Here is a 14,437-nt window from a genome sequence, read left to right as displayed (position 1 = left end):
ATCTTCTTCAGGGACTCGCCCTAAGAAGAGTCTCATCTGGGCAAACAAATCTTGGCGTGCAGTCTTCCTACGGGAAGTGGCGCATAAGCTGCACGCTTGCTAGGGATCGACCAGGGCTGGCTACAAGGTAGTTATCGTCAACAACCGCAAGTCGGCACAACATGCAGTTTTCCATGTGGGAGGAGTCGTGATCACCTCACAGCGGAGTTTTAAGTCTCTCGGAGTCATTATAGACGACAAGCTGACCTTCGGCAGCCACGTCGACTATACATGCAAGAGAGCGTCGACTGCTGTTGCGGCTATATCGAGGATGATGTCCAACAGCTCAAAGGTGTGCGCCAGTAGACGTAGGTTACTGGCAGGCGTTGCCGTATCTATCCTCAGGTACGGCGGCCCATCATGGTCAAGAGCACTGAGGGTAACCAGTTACCTACAGAAACTGGAGAGCACCTACCGCGTGATGTGGCTCAGAGTGATATCTCCCTACCCCACGGTATCACACGATGCATCCTGCGTGATAGCGAGCATGATGCCAGTCGGGCTGGTCATTCGGGAAGATGAGGAGTGCTTCGAGCTACGTGGAAATAGAGCAGCCCGCGAGCGCACCAGGGTGACCTCGGTCGCCAGATGGCAGCGTGAGTGGGATAACTCCTCGAAAGGTAGGTGGACCCACCGGCTGATACCTAACATATCGAGCTGGGTGGGAAGACCCCATGGAGAAGTTCACTTCCATCTGACGCAATTCCTGTCAGGCCATGGCTGTTTCCGACAGTACCTCCACAGGTTCGGGCACGCGGAGGTCCCGGACTGCCCAGGTGTAGACGAAACTGCCGGACACATACTGTTCGTATGTCCTCGGTTCGACGTCGAAAGAAGAGCAATGCTTGACGTCTGTGGCTGGGACACAACCCCTGATACCCTTATTCAGCGGATGTGTCAATCGGTGAAGAAGTGGAACGCAGTCTCGACTGCAACCACCCAGATTGCCTGTAGGCTACAGGTAATTTGGCGCACCGAGCAACAGACGATGTGCACGACTAACTAGTGATTGGTTAGTTGGAGCGAAAAAGGCCGAGAGCAAAAACGTGAGTGGATGGTCTGTCCATGCTGAGGCAGGTTTGGCGCAGCGACTGGCAACCGCGTAAGGGGTAAACCCAGCCACCCCGAAGCAAGGCAGAAGAGCGAGTGTATAGGCGTATATGTGGACTGCCTCATGCCAAGATGAGAGGGTCGTAGCCTAGTATGTTGGGATTTAGCTATTGATGCCTCGTGGCGTGGCAGAGGAGCGAAAGGGTGAGCATCCAAGTCAGGCTCACATGGTATGTTAAGGGTGAGCACAAAAGTCAGTCTCACATGGTATGGTAGAGGCGAGCACAAAAGTAAGCCTAGTAAGGAATGAAAAAGGTGAGCACACAAGTCAGCCTCGCAAGGAACGAAAAAGGTGAGCACAAAAGTCAGTCTCATGTGGAGGGTTAGAGAGTGAATTAAGGTGCGATAGAGAGAGCATCCAAGTAAGCCTCATACAGGACGTATTAACGCGTGAGCGAGAGTGAATGAGTACATCAAGTACAGCCATCCCCCCACAAGTAATACCGAGAGGTAGTTCCTGGGGGGAACGATGGCGTAGCCCAATGGAGTTTAGTCGGTATTAATGGCAGCGTTACCATCCGAGCCCGACTCGCCCCCAGTACACCCCGTGTGGTAGCTTGGACCCTACTAATAGCACGTGTACTGGGCTAGTACGTAAATGTCTTCTCCATTGTAAAAAAAAGGGGAGAGAAGGCTTATATGATGACATGGAGAGAAGAGCAGAACTTGTAACTTTCGGGCAAACGGGAGATCAGCGACACAGTGCCTTGTCAGTAGGTCGTCGAGTACCGGGTCGGCAGGTGGTATTCTTCAGACCCGCGGGGAAGTTATCAGACCATCGAGTCGCTCTCGCTTCAGCTTCCTTCTATGCAGGGCGATGGCACTGGTCGGGTCGACAAGGAAGGACAGGGAGCTTCTGGAAACGAGAAATAAAAGAGAGATAAAGATGTAAATAAGGGATATATAGGGGAGATTTGCCAACATATCCCGAACTGGGACATTGGGTGGTCTACCTCGGGCCCGAAGGGAATTCTTTAACTGAGACCTGGCGTCACAATACCCGGCGCATACCCAGACAACGTGATGGATATAGTGGTAACCTTCTTTACAAGCGGTGCGCTCCCTGCGAGTCCAATACGCCGCAAATGTGCATCTAATGTGTAGCGGTTGGACATAAGCCGGGACATCACACGTATGAAATCCCGACCCACATCCATCCCCCCGAACCAAGGCTTCGTTGATACCAATAGACATGTAACCATCGATCGACAATAGAATGTAACCATCGTTCAAGTTCCCCATTGCTTCACGAGTTTTGCCAACTGTCGTGTGTCCTCTGATGACAAATACTGAAAAATTCCTTGAAGCAAATTGGTCTTTCGTAGATGTCACCTTCTAATGCGCCCACATTTGCTAAAGAGTCGGCCTTTTCATTACACGGGATACAGCAATGAGAGGGGACCCAAACAAAGATAATATGGTAAGATTTTTCATATAACTTGCGCAAAGACTCCTGTATCTTCCCCAGAAAATACGGGAACTGCTTTTTAGGCTTCACCGCACGAAGAGCCTCGATAGAGCTGATGCTGTCCGAAATAATGAAGTAGTGATCTGTGGGCAAAGTGTCGATGATCTCAAGGGCATAGTGAATAGCGGCTAATTCGGCGACGTAAACTGAAGCAGGATTATTGAGCTTGAATAAAGCGGTGACATTATCATTGAAGATACCGAAGCCAGTGGACCCATAGAGGTTTGATCCGTCGGTGTAGAACATTTTGTCGCAGTCGACTTCTTGGTATTTATTATAAAATATATTAGGGATCACTTGTGGGCGTATATGATCCGGGATTCCATGAATCTCTTCCTTCATGGAACATGGAACAAAGAAAGGGACACGGTCGGGATTATATGAAGAGGAATTGATGCTCTGTGCCATGTAGTCGAAGTACAAGGACATAAAACGGGTTTGAGAATTAAGCTCGACGAGCCTCTCGCAGTTTTCAATCACCAGCGGGTTCAAGATATCGCATCGGATGAGCAATCGGTATGAGAGTTCCCATAATCGATTTTTCAGTGGTAGAACGCCCGCCAGCACTTCGAGACTCATCGTATGGGTCGAGTGCATGCAACCTAAGGCAATGCGCAAGCAACGATACTGGATTCTCTCCAGTTTGATAAAGTGTATGTTCGCAGCGGAGCGGAAACAGAAACACCCGTACTCCATCACCGACAATATCGTTGTTTGGTATATCCTGATCAGGTCTCCTGGGTGGGCACCCCACCATGTTCCAGTTATTGTCCGGAGAAAATTGATCCTTTGTTGGCATTTCTGTTTCAGATACCTAATGTGACATCCCCAGGTACCTTTCGAGTCGAACCAGACCCCGAGATATTTAAATGTGAAAACCTGATTGATCGTTTCACCCATTAATAGAAGCTGGAGTTGCACAGGCTCACGCTTCCTTGAAAAGACAACCAATTCAGTTTTCTCCGTGGAGAACTCGATACCCAGCTGGAGAGCCCAAGCAGACACATTGTCCAAAGTATCTTGTAATGGTCCTTGCAAATCGGCAGCTTTGTCCTGTAACAGATACCACTCCATCGTCTGAAAGTTGCCTAAGAGTGCATGAATTGACAAGACAATCATCAATGTCATTCACGTAAAAGTTGTATAGTAGGAGACTTAGACATGAGCCCTGGGGAAGACCCATGTAGCTAAATGGATGCCATGCGAAAAGTGCATGTGCTTTTCAGACAACAGGTTTAGCAAAAAGTTTTTTTAAAATAGGTGAAGGGCCATGCTGGTGCAGCTTCTTTGACAGAATGTTGATAGAAACTGAGTCAAAAACTCCCTTAATATCCAAGAAGACTGATGCCATCTGCTCTTTGTTAGCATAGGCCATTTGGATTTCTGTAGAAAGCAACGCAAGGCAATCGTTTGTCCCTTTGCGGAAGCCAAATTGTGTATCTGACAGTAAGCCATTTGCTTCGCCCCAGTTGTCGAGCCGAAACAGGATCATTTTCTCGAACAACTTCCGAATACAGGACAGCATGGCAATCGGTCGATACGAGTTGTGGTCGGAGGCTGGTTTTCCTGGTTTTTGGATGGCGATGATCTTCACTTGCTTTCAGTCATGAGGGACAATGTTACCCTCAAGAAACTTATTCAATAAGTTCAACAAGCGCCTTTTTCCAGTGTCAGGCAGACTCTTCAGCAAATTGAATTTGATTCTGTCTAACCCTGGGGCGTTATTGTTGCATGACAAGAGAGCAAGTGAGAATTCCACGAAAACGGTGTTTCGTTCGCGATATCGTGAGGAGACGCGGCGCGGTACGTTTTCTGTACCGGGACAGAGTCCGGACAGATCTTCTTGGCGAAAGCGAATATCCAGCGGTTTGAATATTCTACGTTCTCGTTGGTACTGTTTCGGTTACGCATACGTCGAGCCGTACCCCAAAGAGTGCTCATCGCTGTTTCTCTCGTTAACCCGTCGACGAACCGGCGCCAATAACTGCGTTTTTTCGCTGTCATTAGACTCTTCATTCGCCTTTCTAACGACGCGTACTGTTGATATCTAGCGGGTAACCCGTCTTTCCGGAAAACCTTATAGGAAATGGACTTCTCCGGGCACAGCTCTGAGCACTCTTTGTCCCACCACAGTGTGGGAGACCGTCCTTGGGTATTCGCGCCCGGTACTGGTTTAGTCTGAGCTTGATTCGCGCTGTCGAGAATCAAGCCAGCCAAAAAGCTGTACTCTTCCGCCGGAGGAAGTTCTTGAGTGGATTCGATTTTAACGGATATCGCGGTCGCATAACTCTTCCAATCAACGTTCCATGTGAGGTCATACGAAACATTGATTGTTTCCGATGGTCTTGAACTATGAGCAATTGAAATTACGATAGGCAAGTGATCGCTACCGTGGGGATCAGGGATCACCTTCCACATGTAATCTAACTGTAGCGATGTCGAGCATAGCGATAAATCCAATGCGCTAGCGCGTGCCGATGGTGTAGGAATCCGCGTCATTTCTCCCGTGTTCTGGTCGTGTTGAAATTGTCGTAAAGATTCGATTAATGTTGATCTATTATCATCGTGAAGACAACCCCATACCGTACCGTGCGAGTTAAAGTATCCTAGAACTAGCCGCGGTGCCGGTAAGAATTCTGTGATATTACAAAGCGTTCGGTGCCCTACCGAAGCTGTAGGCAGGCTTGCTGGAGCATCACTCATGATGCTAAAATGAGGTGAGGTATTTTGGTGTGGTGTATAAGGGAGGTACACAACGAGGAGGTTGACTTCAATAGAATGTTGATATAATTGTTACACACCTAATTTTTTATCCAGAATCTCACCTTTTGTGCATTTTCGCCGAAATCTCAGCAGCTGATATCTCAGCCAACATTTTTTTTTTTGCTGAAATCTTAGTGAAAGTGATATTTGATAACTGAGACTCGGAAAATATTTCGCTGAAAATCTGTAAACAGATGTCATTTTGCTGAAATATCAGTTTGCAAATTTGCTGACAACACCGCTCTAGAGACCGCGTTGCATTTGATGGCTGAAGCTAAAAATTGATCCACCCTCCGGTGGCAAAAGCGGTAGTCTTCTTTACATTTTTTGGATGAATCATCTGGATTTCTATTTAAACATGAAGATTTATTATGGTGAATAATATTACTCCTGGGGCCTAGTACCCAGAGTCTTTAAACATCTTGAATCATACGCAAATGCCAGTACAATTTGTTTGAACCGCTATATCTTCTCCATTTATTGAGTACGCAGTAATATATACAGAATCTAATCACAACTTGTGTCGGACTAACATCGCTTCTCTATTCTTCCTCTATCTACATTAAGTCATGACCGGCTCCTGTTAAGCTCGCAATGTTTGTTTAACAATACTGATAAATAAACACCGTGAACTTACCAGGAGTCGTCCATTGAAGGATGACTTGTGCCTTTCATCGCTATCAATCCACAACGAAGTTTCTTTTCTTCAAAGCTCGAGTTGGTTGCGTTTACCACTCCACCATCGAGGAACTATCATGATCTTATTACAAATTCCCAATAGTTTCGTAATCACCGCTATGGTCTCAATACCTATTAGTGGGACTCACCAAGCGTCAATGTCTAGTCACTGCCCTATTTCTTCGATTAGTCATATCTTTCCAGTTATCTATTTTAGCTTATACGTAAAAACTTTAAAAAAATCGGAAATAACCTTGTACCACGAAAAATTTTCGTTTATTCACCTTGTTGTGCGTACCATAATAAACATAAGAAAGTTTTTGGATCTTGAACATAATCTAGCTTAAAAACGAAGATAAATTATGTTGCTTTAAGCATTAGAAACGATGCACATATTCCCTCAATGAAGCGGATCATACAATAAATTACTATTGATTCTTACCATTTCGCCTTAGTAACATGGATAACGAAAAAGAATTGAAATAAATTAACTTGTATGTTAAATCGAGGTAAAAATTATGTTAAATCGAAATACGTTAAATCGATAGTACGTTAAATCGTTAGTATGTTAAATCGAGGTATACCTGTATTGGGTACTTTATTTTAACCGTTTATTTTATCAGTGACAGAAGCATTCAACTGAAAGTTCAGTATAATGAGTGATGGTTCAGTTTGTTCGTCTATCAATTTCACGTGTTTTGATACAACTGAACTGAAATTGTCCAGCTCTGACAACGCATGTAACGCCTCACCGTAAAGCAAAAGAATGCCAACACGCAGCAGCAAACTGAACTGCGTCAACAAGATACTATGATTTGAAAATAAAATTTGTTATATATTTGTTTCTACCCACATATCGGTAAATACACAAAAAATCATCGACTTAGTCATACTAACGCGAAGAGTCATCTCAATTAAATAGAGAAAGCAAAATGTAAAGAAATGTCAATTTCAAGTTAAGCTGATTAATAAAACTTATTGACTGACTCAACCTCCAAGAGCAATAGTTTTGGAACATAAATACAAATTTTTCAACTTGAACATAAAGTCATTTCCTCTAGGAGACTAAAATCGTTTGGCTACCCTAGTATTACGCTACTTGTAACGATTTGAAATTTTGAATTTAGACCAGTTTTTTCAATCAAATACTCCTATGCAGAATTCCCAAAACGACAGAATAATCTGTATTTATACAGATTATTCAGCCATTTTCAAACCAAGAATCTGAATGTACAGATTTTTGTGTGTATGTACAGATATACATATATTTGAGAAATGATGTTACAAAAACTTCAGTTTCGGTTAAGCTTCTCCTCTGTGTCTCTCAGCTTAACCCTCTATATTTAAATTAACTTCACTTTTGAGAGATGTCGCTCACTTTGAAAGGTGAGGGTTTGTAATGTACTCAGTTTAGCACCCAGCGGACGCCTGGCTGAATACTACTCTTAGAAACTTTGTAACAAGTGGTTTAGTTTCGTCCAAGATTGTTGAGATTTTCGCGTTTCGTAATTTGTGTATGTATATGTGTGGTCAAGAAAAATAAGAATGTATATGTGTAGTCAAGAAAAAAAATGTAAGATCTTACGGTAAGCAGCCCACCCAACACCCACGTAGCACGCAGCTATCCACAACATGCAATGGTTTCCACCACCCACCACTGGTGGCGCACATTGAAGGAAGTAGGCGGCCATGGAGGGTGGCGATAACCACACACCTATAGGGGCAGAATGGGGCGGAATATGTAGACGACTGAGGGCTCAACGGACGAGGTTCGAGGTGAACGACCAGGACCAAGAACGCCATTAGCCTGGTAACCACCTAGCAAAGCGGCACGAAAAGTTTAAGTGGAAGATAAAGTTTTCAGTTAAGGATAGAATTGAATGTGATTAAGTTTTAGAAAGTTACAAGCAAACTCCTAGAAAGTTAGCGACGAAGGAAGGAGTAAGTGAATACAAAGACAACCAGGTAATAACAATTCCAAGCAGAACTTATCGAACTAAATCAACCGTACCCACTGTAAAATTAACACAATCGACCTTACCCACTGTAAAAAGCGTGATAGACCGCCGAAGTTTCCCGACTCGCCAACCATCATAAAAGCGCGATATAGTAGCGACCGCCATTGCGGAGTCAACGCCGACGCCATTCTTATCGGCATCCTTAAAGCTGCCTGGATACGTTACCACATTCAGGCCAGCGCAGCAGGGTTACCAAGGTCTGCAGGCAACTAGACGTCGTTAACCAGGAGCCAAAACCCCGTGGCCGCCCGCGAGCTACGAGGAGCTAAACCGTGGACATCAACGAGTTCGACGACGAAGAAGCAGTAGCAGAAGGGGCCCCGAATCAACAGCAGCTGTAGTGCCAATATCGGCACCCGAGGTAAAAAGTGCAACCGGAAGAATAAAAAGTGACATCGATACCCGGAAATAAAGTGGGTTTTACTTAAAGATTAAACAAGTGTTTCCTTGACAATAGTTCGCGATCGCAAGCCTTCCCTGAGAAGTGTAGAGAGGGGGGGGGTCTCATAAGTGCTGGGAGTAACAGATCCCGCGAGTTACAACTTTAATTGTAATGTTATGTGATTCTAAATATTTAGTATTAAATCTCGATAGCTACATTGGTCGCGAAATACCAGAACCATTTTTAGGAGCTTTTTTACGAAAATGTGAACAAGTCCCTGTTTGACTGATTTCAACTACAGGAGTTAGTATCTTCGATAGATAATCCAGTAAATTGTTTCGATACAGATATCGACACAGATTTTTCGAAAAGTAAATACAAATAAAAAGATTTTTTTGTACAAAAATACAGATTTGTCTTTGGAAACCCTGCTCCTATGTACTATCCCAGTGAAGTTCATTCGGAAACGAGCCGGAATTCTGGCTGGTTCTAATTCGTATTTCGGCTTCAGTGACACAACCGATTCTAACCAGCATTCCGGCTCATTTTTCTGCTGAGTTATTGTTATTGAAGATGGCAGAAATTGCAAATGAAAAAGCCGTTAAATCTTTGCGATACTTTTATGGCATCGACTATCCTGTCTGGGACGTCTGTGTCTTACCTTTCGTTTGAGCAATAGTTATACTGAAAAATCTCCTTTTGTGCTTCGCCTACTTTACTTTTCTTTATTTATCATAATAATGGCTATCTATTTTCTAATATATTCACAGATAATTTCTTCCTACCATACGAAGTTAAACGAACGTCCAATTTGGAAACGTACCTGCATGCATTACTAAAAGCAACGAATTATTCTATCCAGGTTTTGAGCTTCACTTTATCTGGAGATGGCACATCAAGTTCTCCAATATTTTGTGTTACAGAAGAGGATGGTATAGAACAAATTAGGATTATCTCGAAGGTTATTGAAATCTCGTAATTCAATTACAGTGCCTGACCCACCAGCTGAGATTAAAGCTTTGACACTAACAGCGGATTCAATATTAGTATCGTGGCTACACCCGATCCATGCAAATGGAATTATAACCCACTTTACTGTATTTAGTAAAGAAAATGGACAAATAGGACAAACTAAAAGTAGGTATTCTATTTTTTTTTTTCAATTCGTTTATTTAATAAGGCACGTATGCGTTAGCTTAAAGGTGCCATTTTTTCATTGTTTTACATTTTGAATTTCTTAAAACTAGGGGGTTACACATTTCAATATTATTTTGTTTTATATAATGAAACTAAAAAAAAAACTTTACAGCTAACTTATACATATAAAAGAGGGTATAATATAATATTAGTAAGATTTGGGGGACGGGTCATTTTGTGTGTTCTTTGTATAGTAATTCACTTTATGATTTTTAGAAGGGAGATTGTAGGAGAAATTAATTATTAACTAAGCGGAACATTTTACAAGCTTATTAACTACAAATAACTAGAAAGAGTGGTTCAAGATTAAGGGGAATTAATTAGGGCTATTTTAAAGTAGTGGTACTGTTGCGCATTTCTTAACGAGATATTAAATATTAAATATTGATCAACTAAAACTAGAAGATAGGGGGCACATAAGTTTTGGGAAGATATTCAAGGGGAGAAGGGGGTGAAGTCATACATCTGGACAAGGCTGAACGGGGGGGGGGGGGGGGAGATATAAACTTTCAGTTTCCGGCATCATGAATTAACGGCTAGGATTATAGATTCGAACAGATTGATCAACTAAAATTAGAGGATAGGGGGCACATAAGTTTTGGGAAGATATTCAAGGGGAGAAGGGGGTGAAGTCATACATCTGTGTATCAGAGACATGGGAGAGATGATGGACAAGGCTTAAAGGGGGGGGGGATATGAACTTTCAGTTTCCGGCATCAGGAATCAATGGCCAGGATTACAAATTCGAACGGATGCATCAAGTATTGGGACGCCGGGTGGTTTTCCTCGAGTCGGCAGGGGTTCCTCCAAAAGATTTCGTAGTACGGCTCAGATACGGATCGGAAACACACCGCGTTACGCGTGTGATGTTGTACTGTAGATCTCGTGTTGTTGGTTCATTCGACAGATGTTTTGTCTCGTCTTGGAGTCGTATCAAACCATCATTGGGGTACGGTAGGCGGAAGAGGGCACTTCTGGGAATGATAAGAGAAAAGATAGGGGCATTTAAATTTGGATATTGATGGTTTTAAGGAACGTGTATATAAGGGACATGTAGAAGAATATCGCGGCTTGCTAGTACATCTCGAACCGGGACATTGGGTGATCTTCCTCGGGCCCGAAGGGAATCGAATAGTTGAGATCTGGCAGAACAGTACTCGGCGCATGCCCAGTCAACATGATCGATTTCGTGATAACCGTTGCCACAAGCGCAGATACCGCTATCCACGAGCCCAATACGCCGGAGATGTGCGTCCAACGTGTAGTGATTGGACATGAGCCGAGACATCACGCGAATGAAATCCCGACCCACATCCATCCCTCTGAACCAAGGTTTCGTCGATACCTTAGGGATTATCGAATGTAGCCACCTTCCCAGTTCACCATTGCTCCATGAAGTTTGCCAACTTTCGAGGGTTCTCTGATGAGTAATACTGAAAAATTCGCTGAAGCTAATTGGTCTTTCATATATGTCACCTTGCAAAGCGCCCGCCTTAGCTAAAGAGTCCGCTTCTTCATTACCTGGAATGGAGCAATGCGAGGGAACCCAAACTAAGGTAATCTTGTACGATCTTATAGACAAAGCACGCAGGCGCTCCCAGATTTTCCCCAGAAAATATGGAATGTGTTTTCTAGGTTTTATTGAACGGAGAGCCTCGATTGAGATGAGGCTATCCGAGACAATAAAGTAATGATCGGTGGGCAAAGTATCAATGATCCCAAGGGTATACTGAATAGCAGCAAGTTCTGCGACGTAAACTGAAGCAGGATCATTGAGTTTGAATGAGGCGGTGAGGTTTTGATTGAATATACCGAAGCCAGTGGAGCCGTCGAGGCTTGACCCGTCGGTGTAAAACATCTTGTTGCAGTCGACTTCTCGAAATTTACTATGAAAGATGCTTGGGATCACTTGCGGACGTATGTGATCCGGGATTCCACGAATCTCTTCTTTCATGAATGTGTCGAAGAATACAGTTGAATCAGAAGCATGAAAGAGATTGACACGGTTGGGATAGTATGAAGAAGGATTGATATTTTGTGCCATGTAATCGAAGTACAAGGGCATAAATCGGGTTTGAGAATTGAGCTCGACAAGCCTTTCGAAATTTGCAATTACTAACGGGTTCAAGATATCGCATCGGATGAGCATTCGAAATGAGAGTTCCCAAAATCGATTTTTCAGCGGAAGGATGCCCGCCAGCACTTCTAAACTCATCGTATGTATCGACTGCATGCAACCCAAAGCAAAACGCACACAACAATATTGGATTCGCTCTAGTTTGATGAAATGTATGTTCGCAGCGGAGCGGAAACAAAAACTCCCGTACTCCATCACCGACAATATTGTTGTTTGGTACAGCCTGATCAGGTCTCCTGGGTGGGCACCCCACCAAGTTCTGGTTATTGTACGGAGAAAGTTGATCCTTTGCTGGCACTTCTGTTTCAGATACCTAATGTGACATCCCCAGGTTCCTTTAGAGTCGAACCAGACCCCGAGATATTTGAAAGTTGAAACCTGAGCAATAGTTTGACCCATTAATTGAAGCTATAGTTGCGCTGGTTCACGCTTCCTTGAAAATACGACTAGCTCAGTTTTCTCCGTGGAGAACTCGATACCTAGCTGGAGGGCCCAAGCAGACAAATTGTCCAAGGTATCTTGCAATGGTCCTTGCAGATCGACGGCTCTGGGACCTGTAATAGAGACCACACCGTCATCTGCAAGCTGCCTTAGCGTGCAGGAATTGACAAGACATTCGTCAATGTCATTCACGTAAAAGTTATAGAGAAGGGGGCTTAGACATGAGCCCTGGGGAAAACCCATGTAGCTAATTCGTGATGTCGATAAATCACCATGCGAAAAATGCATGTTTTTCAGACAGCAAGTTTAGCAAAAAGTTGTTTAGAGTCGGTGAAAGACCATGCTGGTGCAGCTTCTCAGAAAGAATTTTGATAGAAACTGAATCAAAAGCCCCCTTTATATCTAGGAAAACTGATGCCATCTGCTCTTTGCTAGCATAAGCCATTTGAATTTCTGTTGAGAGCAACGCAAGACAATCGTTCGTCCCTTTGCCTTTGCGGAAACCAAATTGTGTATCTGACAGTAAGCCATTTGCTTCAACCCAATTATCGAGGCGAAACAAGATCATTTTCTCGAACAACTTTCGGATACAGGACAGCATCGCAATCAGTCGATACGAGTTGTGGTCGGAGGCTGGTTTTCCTGGTTTTTGAATGGCGATGACCTTCACTTGCCTCCAGTCATGAGGGACAATATTACCCTCAGAAAACTTTTTAAATAAATTCAACAAGCGTCTCTTGGCAGAGTCTGGCAGATTCTTTAACAAGTTAAAATTGATTCTGTCTGGCCCTGGGGCTTTATTGTTACATGATAAGAGAGCAAGTGAGAACTCCACCATCGAAAACGGTGTTTCGTTCGCGTTATCGTGAGGGGACGCTGCGCGGTAGATCTTCTGTGCCGGGGCGGAATCCGGACAAACCTTCTCGGCAAAATCGAAAATCCAACGGTTTGAATATTCCACGCTCTCATTAGTACTGTTTCGGTTTCGTAAGCGCCGGGCCGTACTCCAAAGAGTGCTCATCGATGTTTCTCTCGTTAGTCCGTCGACGAACCGGCGCCAGTAGCTACGTTTTTTGGCTTTTATCAAACTCTTCATGCGCGTTTCCGCCATCGCGTACTGTCGGTAGCTAGCTGGCAGCTCGTCGTCCCGGAATGTCTTATACGCAGCGGCCTTCTCTTCTAAGGCGCTCGGACGCGCTGGAGGGGCAGGAATCCGTGTCATTTCACCCGTATTCAAAATGGTCATATTGAAGTTGTCGCAAAGCTCATGGAGTAGGGTAGATCGATTATCGTCATGAAGGCAACCCCATGCCGTGCCGTGGGAGTTGAAGTCACCTAAAACTAGCCTCGGTGCGGGGAGGAGTTCCGCAATATCGCAAAGCCGTCGGTGGCTAACTGAAGCTCTAGGGGGGATGTAGGTGCAAGCAATGCAAAGGTCTTTGCCTTTAATTCTGGTTTGGCAAGCGACAACTTCAATGCCTGGTATCGAGGGGAGGTCGATCCGATTGAAAGAATAGAACTTTTTGATCCCCAAAAGTACTCCTCCGTAAGAGTCTTCTCGATCCAAGCGAATAATATAAAAATCGTGAAATTGTAGGGTTATTTCTGAAGTGAGCCATGTCTCGCATAGGGCAAATGCATCGCATTTCAAATTATTTAGTAAGATTTTAAACGAATCGGTTTTCGGGATGATGCTTCTGCAATTCCACTGTAGAACAGTGATTAAATCCTTGACCTCGTTCGATGAATTAGCCATCGAAGGATACAATCGCTGAAAGGAGGGGCCATTTCGCAGTGAACTGCATCAAGAATGTTTTTTACTGCGGGGAGAAAGCTTATCAAGATACTTTTAAGGGGGTCAGAAATGTTTAACGCTGTAAGAATACGGTCCACAATGTCAGAGAAATTTATTAAGCCAGCACGGTTTTCTTTCTCTGGCTGAGATATGGGAACACTTGGGGTTTTTGATGTTCCTGGAAGTGCTGGGAACTCCTTTTCTGAGCTCAGGTTACTGAGACCGGGAGCGACTTGCTTCGGTTTTGCACCAGTACTTCCATGAGTAGTTATTTTAGGGGGACCATGAAGAGACACCTTCTGGCCTTTACGACGAAGCTTGGAAAAGGAAATGTTCTTCCTTTTTCTGCTACTTCTAGGCACAGCAGAAGATGTTCCCTCCTGGGGTTCATCACAGTCGCCTTCGTCAG

General features: G+C 44.2%; 1 protein-coding gene across 19 annotated transcripts in view; it reads left to right on the top strand.

The window, feature by feature from the left end:
* The window catches only part of LOC131689361 (cell adhesion molecule Dscam2), a 1,607,414-nt gene that overhangs the window by 1,129,614 nt on the left and 463,363 nt on the right, over positions 1-14,437 (top strand). For 18 of the 19 annotated variants that reach the window (XR_009305380.1, XR_009305379.1, XM_058974402.1 and 15 more), the window contains 2 exons: positions 9,229-9,390; positions 9,449-9,595. The exons of the other annotated variant lie outside the window; for it this stretch is intronic. Coding sequence is in view for 16 of the 18 variants with exons in the window: in XM_058974402.1 (XP_058830385.1) it covers positions 9,229-9,390; positions 9,449-9,595 (309 nt within the window). In the remaining 2 variants the exon portion in view is untranslated. The remainder of the gene's footprint in view (positions 1-9,228; positions 9,391-9,448; positions 9,596-14,437) is intronic. 19 annotated transcript variants of the gene reach the window in all.

This window comes from Topomyia yanbarensis, chromosome 3 (genome assembly GCF_030247195.1).
Source record: "Topomyia yanbarensis strain Yona2022 chromosome 3, ASM3024719v1, whole genome shotgun sequence".
NCBI lineage: Eukaryota > Metazoa > Arthropoda > Insecta > Diptera > Culicidae > Topomyia > Topomyia yanbarensis.
The sequence above is the reverse complement of the archived record's forward strand: the minus strand, read 5'-3'. Positions and strand labels throughout refer to the sequence as shown.